General features: G+C 41.6%; 1 protein-coding gene across 1 annotated transcript in view; it reads left to right on the top strand.

Moving 5' to 3' along the window:
• LOC307020228 (partitioning defective 3 homolog) overlaps positions 1-14,339 on the top strand; it is a 338,003-nt gene that overhangs the window by 212,599 nt on the left and 111,065 nt on the right. The window contains 4 exon segments of the mRNA XM_079651459.1: positions 1,736-1,815; positions 1,817-1,923; positions 6,750-6,901; positions 8,634-8,678. Of these exon segments, the coding sequence (XP_079507585.1) occupies positions 1,736-1,815; positions 1,817-1,923; positions 6,750-6,901; positions 8,634-8,678 (384 nt within the window).

Raw genomic sequence — 14,339 nt, 5'->3', positions numbered from 1 at the left:
GAAGAGGAGGGGACACATGTTGATGTAGAGGAGACATGAAGAAGAGGGGACACATGTTGATGTAGAAGAGACATGAAGAAGAGGGGACACATGTTGATGTAGAAGAGACATGAAGAAGAGGGGACACATGCTGATGTAGAAGAGACATGAAGAAGAGGGGACACATGTTGATGTAGAAGAGACATGAAGAAGAGGGGACACATGCTGATGTAGAAGAGACATGAAGAAGAGGGGACACATGTTGATGTAGAAGAGACATGAAGAAGAGGGGACACATGTTGATGTAGAAGAGACATGAAGAAGAGGGGACACATGTTGATGTAGAAGAGACATGAGGAAGAGGGGACACATGTTGATGTAGAAGAGGGGGACACATGTTGATGTAGAAGAGACATGAAGAGGAGGGGACACATGTTGATGTAGAGGAGACATGAAGAAGAGGGGACACATGTTGATGTAGAAGAGACATGGAGAAGAGGGGACACATGTTGATGTAGAAGAGACATGAAGAAGAGGGGACACATGTTGATGTAGAAGAGACGTGAAGAAGAGGGGACACGTGTTGATGTAGAAGACACATGTAGAAGAGGGGACACATGTTGATGTAGAAGAGACGTGAAGAAGAGGGGACACATGTTGATGTAGAAGAGACGTGAAGAAGAGGGGACACGTGTTGATGTAGAAGACACATGTAGAAGAGGGGACACATGTTGATGTAGAAGAGACGTGAAGAAGAGGGGACACATGTTGATGTAGAAGAGACGTGAAGAAGAGGGGACACGTGTTGATGTAGAAGACACATGTAGAAGAGGGGACACATGTTGCTCTAGAAGAGACATGAAGAAGAGGGGACACATGTTGATGTAGAAGAGACATGAAGAAGAGAGGACATATGTTGATGTAGAAGAGACATGAAGAAGAGGGGACATATGTTGATGTAGAAGAGACATGAAGAAGAGGGGACACATGTTGATGTAGAAGAGACATGGAGAAGAGGGGACACATGTTGATGTAGAAGAGACGTGAAGAAGAGGGGACACATGTTGATGTAGAAGAGACGTGAAGAAGAGGGGACACATGTTGATGTAGAAGAGACTTGAAGAAGAGGGGACACGTGTTGATGTAGAAGAGACATGGAGAAGAGAGGACATATGTTGATGTAGAAGAGACATGAAGAAGAGGGGACATATGTTGATGTAGAAGGGACACATGTTGATGTAGAAGAGACATGAAGAAGAGGGGACACATGTTGATGTAGAAGAGACATGAAGAAGAGGGGACACAGTTTGATGTAGAGAGACATGAAGAAGAGGGGACACATGGTGATGTAGAAGAGACATGAAGAAGAGGGGACACATGTTGATGTAGAAGAGACATGGAGAAGAGGGGACACATGTTGATGTAGAAGAGACATGAAGAAGAGGGGACACATGATGATGTAGAAGAGACATGGAGAAGAGGGGACACATGTGGATGTAGAAGAGACATGAAGAATAGGGGACACATGTTGATGTAGAAGAGACATGAAGAAGAGGGGACACATGTTGATGTAGAAGAGACATGAAGAAGTGGATTTTGCATAATAGGTGACCTTTAAATTGTCTCCTGGTCATTAGACTGATAGTGGACACGGCAGCAGAAAGCACGGAAACACTCTGAACATGAAGAGAAACGTCGTCGTCTATCAACAAATGAAAAGATAGGAGGAATAAAGACATGATGTTTTCTCCTCCAGGAAACTACCAGCTGTCGCCCACCGTCAACATGCCGCAGGACGACACGGTGATCATCGAGGACGACCGGCCGCCCCTCCTGCCCCCCCCCCCTCTCAGACCAATCATCATCCAGCTCCCACGACGATGTGGGCTTCACCGCCGACCTGACGCCTCCCTGGGCCAAAGAGCCGCCGCCTCAGAGCAACAGGTGGGCAACAACCTCCACTTTCCTCCCTCAGTCTTCAATTCAATTCAATAAACTTTATCGGCATGAATGTCAGGTGAACAATATTACCAAAGCATCAAGAATAATACAATGCAATAGTGAAATTATAAGAATTCGTTCATTAAACAATTCACAACAATATATTATTACAAAACCACAAGTATGAAATGTAAAAAGAAAGAAGGAAACAAAACAAAGACACATGAAGTATGGTGAGGTGAACAGCTGTTATGTCTCCTATGCTGTGACATCAGACTAACGTAATGTTTAGATGTACAGGGTGGTGCAGGAATGAGTCCTAAAACTTCCCTCGTCTTGAAGTCTTGAAGTTTTTAAGGAGCGTCTGGCCAGATGTCTGAAATAAGGTGTGGAGATATTCACATTTTGTCCTACGACATTATCAGAATCAGCTTTTTAGTGTATGTTATGCCTTGATGTGTCATGAGTCTCAGTGTCTCAATGAAACTGTTGAACGCCATCGCGCTGAACATTAGCGGTGGTGACAGGAAGTCATGTCACTGATTTATTTTATAACATAGAGTTAGCGTTTTACTTCTGGATATTACATCTACGCTTCAACCATCATAAAGTGGTTGACCTCCAAAAATACGTTATCAGTGCAGAACTCTAATCAGGAGATGTTCTGTGTGATTATATTAAGGCATGCTTTGCAAACATTTGACTTTCAAGTTAAATCTAAGGGCACGGACAAGCCTAGAATTTCAATAATCACTTAAAAAAATCCTCTTACGAAAGCTTGTAGATTTGAACGAGGTCAGTGTGTGTCCTGTACTGTGTGTGTGTGTGTGTGTGTGTGTGTGTGTGTGTGTGTGTGTGTGTGTGTGTGTGTGTGTGTGTGTGTGTGTGTGTGTGTGTGTGTGTGTGTGTGTGTGTGTGTGTGTGTGTGTGTGTGTGTGTGTGTGTGTGTGTGTGTGTGTGTGTGTGTGTGTGTGTGTGTGTGTGTGTGTGTGTGTGTGTGTGTGTGTTCTCTCTCTGATTGGCCCCTGATTGTAGGCAGCTCTCATCCGTACGGCCTCTCAGATGTCACACACACACACACACACACACACACACACACACACACACACACACACACAGCTGCTGAGGGCCTGTTGTGTTTCACACTGTGTGTATGCACCTCACTGTCAGGGGAACACTTTAATAAATGCATTGTATAACACTGAGACCAACCTTTATCAAATAATAAGATACAAGTTATATATTTTTATTAAATTCAGAGTATTGTGTTATATTACAACATGTATATGTTCTACTTTTGTAATGCTGTTTTATTTCTATTTGAGATGTTGACATTTTAGAATTGTTTATTTTTACTCTTAATTTATCTTATGTGCAATGCCTTGTCCTTTACGCTGCTGTGACGCAAACATTTCCCACATTGGGATTAATAATGTGCATCTTGTTTTATTTTAAACACCGGCTACTGTTGCAACTTAAAGGGGACCTATCATGCAAAATGCACTTTGTGATGTCTCTTATACATAAAGATGTGTCCCCGGTGTGTCGGGGAACTCACGCAGCGTCAGAAAATAAAACCCTCTCTCTTTTCCTTCGTACCCAAATCTTTTAAAACGGGGGTTCAACTAGCGAATACAGATTATGACGTAATTTCGGATTGCGGACCCACAGAAAGTTGCTATCAGAAACAATGCCTGACATGTTTTGGACGTAATCTGGTCTTTGTTTACATTAGCCTCGCTAACACTCAGAGCTAACCTGTACTGGAGAGCATGTGTGTTTTAAAAAGCAGGAAATAAAAAAAGGAACCCACCTTGTGATAAACCCGCAAGAGAAAAAGCATTTGAGCTCCATACTGTTTCAGAAATAATCCTTGATGTGGTTTAGAACAGGAGGGTGTTTTATCACAGCAGAATTTAACTTTATCTCCGGTAGAATTCTGATCAGGCATTAGCTCCGCCTCCTCACTCAAAGTCCGCGTTTCTCTAACAGGGCTGCAAAAGAGGGGTTTGAGCAGTATGAGGCATGGATACAATGGGGGAACTGTTTGGTATTTTTATGGTAGTTCCTCTCTGTCCCACACCACCTTCTCTTGTTCCTCTCTGTCCCACACCACCTTCTCTTGTTCCTCTGTCCCACACCACCTTCTCTTGTTCCTCTCTGTCCCACACCACCTTCTCTTGTTCCTCTCTGTCCCACACCACCTTCTCTTGTTCCTCTCTGTCCCACACCACCTTCTCTTGTTCCTCTCTGTCCCACACCACCTTCTCTTGTTCCACTCTGTCCCACACCACCTTCTCGTGTTCCTCTCTGTCCCACACCACCTTCTCTTGTTCCTCTCTGTCCCACACCACCTTCTCTTGTTCCTCTCTGTCCCACACCACCTTCTCTTGTTCATCTCTGTCCCACACCACCTTCTCTTGTTCCTCTCTGTCCCACACCACCTTCTCTTGTTCCTCTCTGTCCCACACCACCTTCTCTTGTTCCTCTCTTTCCCACACCACCTTCTCTTGTTCCTCTCTGTCCCACACCACCTTCTCTTGTTCCTCTCTGTCCCACACCACCTTCTCTTGTTCATCTCTGTCCCACACCACCTTCTCTTGTTCCTCTCTGTCCCACACCACCTTCTCTTGTTCCACTCTGTCCCACACCACCTTCTCTTGTTCCTCTCTGTCCCACACCACCTTCTCTTGTTCCTCTCTGTCCCACACCACCTTCTCTTGTTCCTCTCTGTCCCACACCACCTTCTCTAGTTCCTCTCTGTCCCACACCACCTTCTCTTGTTCCTCTTTGTCCCACACCACCTTCTCTTGTTCCTCTCTGTCCCACACCACCTTCTCTTGTTCCTCTCTGTCCCACACCACCTTCTCTTGTTCCTCTCTGTCCCACACCACCTTCTCTTGTTCCTCTCTGTCCCACACCACCTTCTCTTGTTCCTCTCTGTCCCACACCACCTTCTCTTGTTCCTCTCTGTCCCACACCACCTTCTCTTGTTCCTCTCTGTCCCACACCACCTTCTCTTGTTCCTCTCTGTCCCACACCACCTTCTCTTGTTCCTCTCTGTCCCACACCACCTTCTCTTGTTCCTCTCTGTCCCACACCACCTTCTCTTGTTCCACTCTGTCCTACACCACCTTCTCTTGTTCCTCTCTGTCCCACAACACCTTCTCTTGTTCCACTCTGTCCCACACCACCTTCTCTTGTTCCTCTCTGTCCCACACCACCTTCTCTTGTTCCTCTCTGTCCCACACCACCTTCTCGTGTTCCTCTCTGTCCCACACCACCTTCTCTTGTTCCACTCTGTCCCACACCACCTTCTCTTGTTCCTCTCTGTCCCACACCACCTTCTCTTGTTCCACTCTGTCCCACACCACCTTCTCTTGTTCCTCTCTGTCCCACACCACCTTCTCTTGTTCCTCTCTGTCCCGCACCACCTTCTCTTGTTCCTCTCTGTCCCGCACCACCTTCTCTTGTTCCTCTCTGTCCCACACCACCTTCTCTTGTTCCTCTCTGTCCCACACCACCTTCTCTTGTTCCTCTCTGTCCCACACCACCTTCTCTTGTTCCTCTCTGTCCCACACCACCTTCTCTTGTTCCGCTCTGTCCCACACCACCTTCTCTTGTTCCTCTCTGTCCCACACCACCTTCTCTTGTTCCTCTCTGTCCCACACCACCTTCTCTTGTTCCTCTCTGTCCCACACCACCTTCTCTTGTTCCTCTCTGTCCCACACCACCTTCTCTTGTTCCACTCTGTCCCACACCACCTTCTCTTGTTCCTCTCTGTCCCACACCACCTTCTCTTGTTCCACTCTGTCCCACACCACCTTCTCTTGTTCCTCTCTGTCCCACACCACCTTCTCTTGTTCCACTCTGTCCCACACCACCTTCTCTTGTTCCTCTCTGTCCCACACCACCTTCTCTTGTTCCTCTCTGTCCCACACCACCTTCTCTTGTTCCTCTCTGTCCCACACCACCTTCTCTTGTTCCTCTGTCCCACACCACCTCCTCTTGTTCCTCTCTGTCCCACACCACCTTCTCTTGTTCCACTCTGTCCCACACCACCTTCTCTTGTTCCTCTCTGTCCCACACCACCTTCTCTGGTTCCTCTCTGTCCCACACCACCTTCTCTTGTTCCTCTCTGTCCCACACCACCTTCTCTAGTTCCTCTCTGTCCCACACCACCTTCTCTAGTTCCTCTCTGTCCCACACCACTTTCTCTTGTTCCTCTCTGTCCCACACCACCTTCTCTTGTTTCACTCTGTCCCACACCACCTTCTCTTGTTCCTCTCTGTCCCACACCACCTTCTCTTGTTCCTCTCTGTCCCACACCACCTTCTCTTGTTCCTCTCTGTCCCACACCACCTCTGAAGCTGTATTCCTCTTTTCTTCCAGCCTCCTCTGATCGCTCTGCCCTTTCCTTTTCTTTCGCTTAATATGTCCCCCATGCTCATTTCCTGTCTCTGACTTTCGTCTTTTTAGCCTCAGTCTCTTATTGCCCCCAACACTTCCTTTTCTTTCATTTCTTACTTTTTAAACCCTCCCGATTCTTCTTTAGATTTCCCTCCATCTATTTTTTACTTTTTGAACGAGTTGAAAGAAAAGACGTTCTTTGAACATTTGTCACCCTATTTTACTTAAACCCATCATCCCCACTTTCTTACTTCCTCTCATGACACCTTTCCTCAGTCTCCATATTTGAGATAGAAATGGCTAGAAAAGTGAGTTATCTAGCTTCTCATCTGTTGGCATGCCTCCCTTTAGAGCTGTCACACACACTTTCTCCTCTGTGGGATCATTAAAATCCTCTTATCTTATCTTTTTTTGTCCAGCTCGGTGAATCCAGACGAAAACGATCCGGACGGCAGCTTTCAAAGGGAAGGCTTCGGGCGCCAGAGCATGTCGGAGAAACGCACCAAACAGTTTGGAGACGCCGCTCACCTCGAGATCATCAAGACACGCAAGTCCAAGAGCATGGATCTAGGTACAACACTTCATTTCAGATATTCATCTCCTTACAGGGAGGTAACACATGTTGTTTCAGAGCAGGGACTGAGGCAGGATGAGAAACCAGTGGTGGATAGTATAGATTTGATACTTAACTAAAATTAGCAATACTAAATTAGAGTTAGATTACCAGTTAAACCGCGGGCGGGGGCAAAACGCAACATCTTGCAAGAAACAGCGTCTGAGGGCTTCGTAACATTTAATAAACTATGAATGTGTCATACTCACTTAACGGGAAGAAACTCAGCTTTCAGACAATATAAAAAAAAAATAGCAAAACGAAACATAAGGGTAATAACAAAGGCTCTGAATTAGCCCTGAGCGAACAAATGCTAACACACTTAGCACAGAACTCACGTTTAAATACCCTTATTACTTATCGGATCTGCACAAACAAGATATTGATTAGCAAGCTGAGATTCCACAGATTCCAGACATATAAGTATCATCACTGAGCGACCAGAACTTGCGACAACAAACAACGATAAAAAAAGTGCTTTACGGTGCCAACACAGCCCAAAACGTCTTAACTTTGTGGTGTTCTGATCAAAAGTTGTGTTCAAGTCATTAAAACGATATCAACGCTGCTGAAGGTTAATCCAGAGGTTAATCCAGAGGTTAATCCAGAGGTTAATCCAGAGGTTAATCCGATGTGTCCAGGTTAGGCTCCTTCTTAGGTAAACGTAGTATTGGCATAAAGTATATTTAGGTGTGTAATTACACACGTCAGAATAATATATATAAAATGATTGGATTATTATCAGTCATGCCTTTGTGTCAATGGTGGAACGGATTTTAATTATTTAAGTCCCGTTAATCACAACAATAATCTGTGCTAAATCATGATTAATCACAAGTTTCAAACACTGTTATTTGTAGTATATATACACTTATTGTGATTGGAGATGAATAAAATATATTCGTAAATTGTCTTGATAAGTTAACGATTTACTTTTGATGCTTCTGCTGGATATTTTAACATGAATAAATAAACATGTACTCCAATGTTTATTTATTAGTTTACTTATAGTTTATTTTAGATTATAATCAGAATTAGGTAGTTGTACTTAAGTGCAATATTTGAGTAATTTAAATTCCACCACTGGTGAAAACCTCATTCAGTCACACATTGTCATCACGTGATATCAGCTTTAGGAGGTTCAGGTTCTTTCCTATAGCACACCTCAGCTCCTTCAAACTCTGTAAAACCTTTTGAGAAAACCTCAGATTTCCTGTAACCTTTTCCACACATCCCTGCACATCTCCCCAACACTCCTTCTATGTAATTATATTCCTCCCTTCTGCCTCTGTACGGGAACACCTCTCCCCAAAAGTGGAGAAGTTCCCCCGAGTTGATTCACCTTGAAATGGCTCTGAACAGTCGCTGATTGCTTTGGCTGCACCAGTCTCTCCGCTCTCACTCTCTATAATCATATCTAATCTTCCCGAGCAGATTGCCGCTCTGTGCCGTGTTGATACCACAACAACGTCTTGATTGCTATCCTCAGAAACCCTCCTTTCATCTCCCCCCCCCCTCCACCTCCACCTCCACCCCCTCGTCTCGCATGGCGTCCCGTCCTAATAGAGATGAAGCATTGTGTGATATGTTTGCAGCGCTACCTGGATGTTGCATGAGGAATGTCATTCACTAACTGAAACCCCCAAATGTTTGTACCCCTCCCTTTCTTTCCTTCCACTTCCTTTAACAGTAGCCGACGAGATTAACCTCACCCCTCGTGCCTCCGACTTCACAGGTAAGGACCGGGGAGAGAAAGGTAGAATGGAAAGAACATTACCTTCACTTCCATCACTTTGTCTTCTTAAGTTTCATATCTAAAAGCCTGGGACTGAGGAGTAGAAGTGGTGTTTGACTTTGAGGTATAATTAAAAGCCCTCAGGAGGTCGGATTCACACGGAAAGTATTGCTGTTTTATGGTTTTATTCTGCATAATATGGTATTATCCAATCACATTCAGCACTTAAACACCGTAACTCATAAAGCAAAGTAGAGAAATTACCTGCACTATAATCGCCCTTATGGCACATTTTGTATTAGAGAGGTTCTATTAAGCTTTTGGGGTTTTCCCTTGTTATAAAGTGCTTTTTGAACATTAAAGCATGAACACATGTCGGAGTAGAGACACTAAATACCAATATGAACCTGACAATGGTAGGGCTTTACCAGATATTCGTTTGTTTTATCCCCGTTTTTTTTTCAAATTGAATGTATTGAAATCTCAAATTTCAACGTAAGAGCTTGTGCCTCTTCGGGGGGTGCTAACACTTAACCATAAACGTTATCGTTTACTTTCTCCGTCTTTATGTGTAGATATTACTTTTCTCCGTTAATCTCCGTCACGTTGTGTCCATAGCAACAACAACTTCCTGTCAACAGCGCTACCTCTCCTTCAAAATAAAAGCATGTCCATAAATAGGAAGCCAAGCCAAATTACACTACAACTGCAACGAAAGTAACAAACACAATGCGATATCCTTTTCAATTTCAAAGAACACACATTGGGTTACATTAACAAATAACTATAAAACAACAATACTGTAAAATAACAAAATGAATACGTGAACAAAAATACACGTGTTGAAGCGGTTTGCTGCTGATTACTACGCCACCCCCGCGAGCCAAATATTCGCTGCTGATTACTACCGAATATCCGGAGCCCGAAAAATGCTATTCGGGACAGCCCTAGAAAAGTGTCATAAAAGGGACCCTTTAAGTAGATTCCCACCGTTCATTCAATCATCACAACAAAAGAGTGACACTTGTCGTTCTTCTGCTGTCTTTTGTAAAAGTTCAAAATGCTTTTAATAAATTGCAACACCCGAAACAGCATCAAGATTGCTCACAGTCAAAAGGAAACTAGCTTCTGAAAAGGCTTTTCACTTTTAAAAAAAACCTCTGCAGGAAGTTTAGAGTTTGATTAAAAGTCACAAACGGTAATCAACAGACTGACTAAGTAGCACAAATCAGAATGAATGAGAGTAGCACTTAAACATAATCACTTTTGATTGATTTTACAGCCGACTAGTGAACTAGGAAAAAGTAACATTTTACAGCATATTAAAAACATGAGCAGATCAGAAAAAAGTGTACTTTAACCAGAAAATTAAATCCCAAAATCGTGGATATTGGAAAAAAAAACACCGTCTTCAATTTAGACCTATTTGCTATATGTGTTACTGAGTGTATTTCAAGTCAATCTGCGGACAATCTCTGCAAAACATTCCTCAATTTCTTACTTAATCACTCTTTTTGTCTTAAGCACCTTTCAATCAAAAGTGCACACAGTGAAACAACCGCTTTTTATACAGTTGTAGGAAACAAACTTAGTCCAAACCCAACCCCCTCTGTCCCATGTTCATATCATCCCAGATCGTCCATCGCAGTCTTTCTTCGTTCCCTCTTTGTATCATAAGATAAAAACATGACGGTTGTTTATGTTTTTAATGACGCACTATAGGGCTGCTCAATTAATCGCGATTACGATTATGGCTCGCAACGATTACGAAAACAACGTAATCGAAATAAAACGATTATTTTTTTATTATTATTATGACTTTTTTTTAATTTATTTTTTAAATAATTGTTTTTTTTCAGTTGAATTATACTTAACGTTCAGGGTAATCAACTGTTAAAATATACTGTTCGCATTTGTTTTCTTCAAAGTCAATGAATAATCACATTTAATAATCGCAATTACAATTATTGACCCAAATAATCGAGATTATGATTTTTGCCATAATCGAGCAGCCCTAACGCATTATGAGCTGTGGTGAGCACTTGTTGCTGCGAGTCAGAGTGAGAGCAGATCTATAAATGAAGTGCAGCCTCTCTCTGAGGATCGATGATCAGCAGGAAGTGACACAGATGCTACAGGAACAACAGGGACATGTATGAAATTGCACATTGATCTACAGATGCACATTACGTGGCTAACTTGCAGATGGTGTTTCAGGAAGTTTCCCCCGCTCTCTATGGGCTGTGTTTTCTGTTCTCTGTGTTTCTGCTCGATCCTGACAACACACATTTGTCAGAGCCACAGTCTGAGGTCGCTGCTGAACACTGAGAGCAGGCCGCTGACTACAGATGGGATTGTGTTCCTTTTTGCTGTAGCTCTAATGGTTTTGTGTGTGTGTGTGTGGGGGGGGGGGGGGGTTGTACATGTGTGTGTGTGTGTGTGTGTGTGTAGGGAGAGGGACAGCAGAAAAAAGCACTGTGTCCTTGGTTAAGGCAGCGAGCTGACAGAGAGTCATCTGTCTTTGTCAAGTCATGTACGTTTACACCATCGCCTGAGTAAAAAGACTTCTTCTGACGTGAAAAGGACGTGAGGAATGAGAGGTTTAGTGTCTCGGTAACTTGTAGGTTTGGATGTGAACTCTCACTCCGTAGTCAAATGTGACGACAGACACGTAGAGGAAATCCACCAAGTCATCATACCTAAGTGACAGGATAGGTAGTTTGTCAGTGTATTTCAAAATAAAAGCATATGACGGTTAGAAAACTGATTAGCATTTTCTGCATAATCTGCAATAATCTGACCAGTTATTCAGACCTGGAATGACTTCCTTTCCGTCTGACACTTCATAGGATCTAGTTTCATCATCAAACTCTTGAAAGAATATGCAGTTTCCTTATATGTGTATCACAACGGGAAAAGAACGTGCAGAGACGGAGACATGAGAAGTTTAGTGTCTCGGTAACTTGTAGGTTTGGATTTGAACTCTCACTCCGTAATAAAGTGTGACGACAGAAACGCAGAGGAAGTGATGTGGAAAATTGGAAAACTGTATTCATCCGGCGAGACATGACAGGGTTTCATGATACTGGCTCTGATTTCAAATATAAAGAAGTCAAATAAGAGAGCAATAAATAAGAAAAGGAAATAGAAATATTTATATTAACGGTTAGAAAACAGAAGTTGAAGAAGGTCTGTGCAATACAAACATTTAATTGTAATTAATTGTAATGTTATTAAAGCATGTAAGGTTAAAGTAAATGTCCAATAAAAGAGAATAATAATAAAATAAACGTATTTATAGAAATGTGAGAATTCGGAAATGTGCAATAAAATGATAAAACCAAACGAAATAAAGTTATTGGTATTAAAATAAGAAGTTAAAGTAAAAATATGCACATAATGTATGATATGTTCATTGCAATGTGTACAGTTTTAGCTAGTATTATAAGTATTGAATAAAAAGTATTCTATCAAATAAACCAAAAATATAAAAATAAGAACTTTATTAAAGAATCTGCAAATTAAAAAAAATGTCAAACACAATAAAGTGATTAACATAAGAAGTTAAAGTACAAATGTACACATTGTAATTCAATATAGAACAAGTACATGTTTATTCAAATGTATACAGTGTTGTTTTTAGTACGAAATAAAAGCTAAATCGCACAGTTTTAATTTGGTTTGCTGCTGATGGTGAAGTCTACGGACTCAGTGACTGACGCACAACACTCTGACTGACTTACATTGGTTTTGTTGAAGCGTTTTAGAGTGTGTGGGCGGCCGTGAGATGGAGAAGAGATTGTTTCCAACTTTCTGTCACATTATGATATCATGAGTCGGCAAAGGATGAGATTGTGTGTTGCATATTTTATAAAGTATATCTGCCAAATGGAGGCAACAGATGAGTCGGCTGTTTGTTTGCATAATGTCACAACACTTAGGAAAAGTAAACAACTCAGCAAGCAAAATAAATCCTGAAGTCCACCCAGTCATCATCCCTAAGTGACACAATAGGTAGTTTGTCAGTGTGTTTCAAAATAAAAGCATATGACGGTTAGAAAGTGGATTCATATAAACATAATCTACAATAATCTGACCACTTATTCAGACCGGTAATGACTTCCTTTCCGTCTGACACTTCATAGGATATAGTTTCATCTTCAAACTCTTGAAATGTTCAGAATCAGAATACTTATTATCATACTTTATTCGTCCCACAGACTGGAAAGTTGCATTTGTTAGAGCAAGAAAAGAGCCAAAGACAGCTTAATATTACCCAAGAAGCATGCATTACAAAATATTAGAGATATATATACATATATATATATATTAGGGGTGTAACGGTACGGGCCCTTCGGTTCGGTACACGTGTGTACCGAAGTGTACCGAACGAATATAACGTTAAACTTTAAAGTTTCATTGGACGAGAGGCATACTATGAGAGCTGGTCACAGGGAGGCGTTCAAATTTAGTTAGTAATTTGAGGAACTGTCGAAATGGCGAACGCAGATAAAGTTGAGCTCGAAAATCCTCCTGCATCATTGAAGTCTCCGGTTTGGGAACATTTTGGTTTTGCAGTTACGTACAAGGATGACGGACAAAGACAGGTGGACCGAACCGAAGCTGTTTGTCTGCATTTTTCTACTAAAATTGGTTACGCGGCTGGCAATACATCAAACTTGCACACTCATTTGAAAAGGCATCACCCGAACGTGAATATCACCGGTACCAAAAGAAAAAAGACTGAAGTGCAAACCCAACTCCCGCTAGCATTTAAGCCTCCACCACTCGCAACAAGTTCAGACCGAGACAAAGCTATTACAAACGCCAAATATCCTTATGTTGCCATGGTAGCAAAGCGCTACCTGGCTGTATCTGCTACCTCTGTCCCTAGAGAGGGTGTTCTCCACAGCAGGAGACATTGTTAGTGCCAGCAGATCTGCCCTTTCAGCAAGCAATGTGGACAAGTTCATCTTTCTTTAAAAAAACATGAAAATACAATGACAAGCAAGTCCTAATGTCAAACTGGCTGCTTAGGTAAGAGTACAGTACAGTTCAAATACAGATTATTTCAGTTCATCGAAATGCTGCACCTTAATGTTTTTTTTTATTATATTTTGTATTTATTTGAGTGAATATTCACAGTTTAATAATAATTAAAACCCCAAAACTAATAGCTTATGTTTTGTGAGTACTAGTACAGTAAAGTTCAAATACAGATTATTTCATTTCATCAAAATGCTGCACCTTAATGTTTATTTTTATTATATTTTTTATTTATTTGAGTAAATGCATTATTCGCAGTTTAATAATAATAAAAATATATATATATATTTTATGTTTTGTGATAATTTTTTCTGCTGTACCAAAAATATACCGAACCGTGACCTAAAAACCGAGGTACGTACCGAACCGAAATGTTTGTGAACCGTTACACCCCTAATATATATATATATATATATATATATATATATATATATATATATACAATTAAACCATTTACAAAATACGCATACTTCAAGCACTATTGTTTTGTCTGAATCTGTGATCTAGTTTTACTTTGAAAATCTAAAATGTAGTCATTACATCTGCAGGTTTCTAGGGTAAACATGCTGATGTATAATATATGTTTTAAGGTAGATGTTAAGTGTGAAGAAGATA

The sequence above is a fragment of the Notothenia rossii genome, assembly GCF_949606895.1.
Source record: "Notothenia rossii genome assembly, chromosome: 9".
NCBI lineage: Eukaryota > Metazoa > Chordata > Actinopteri > Perciformes > Nototheniidae > Notothenia > Notothenia rossii.
The sequence above is the reverse complement of the archived record's forward strand: the minus strand, read 5'-3'. Positions and strand labels throughout refer to the sequence as shown.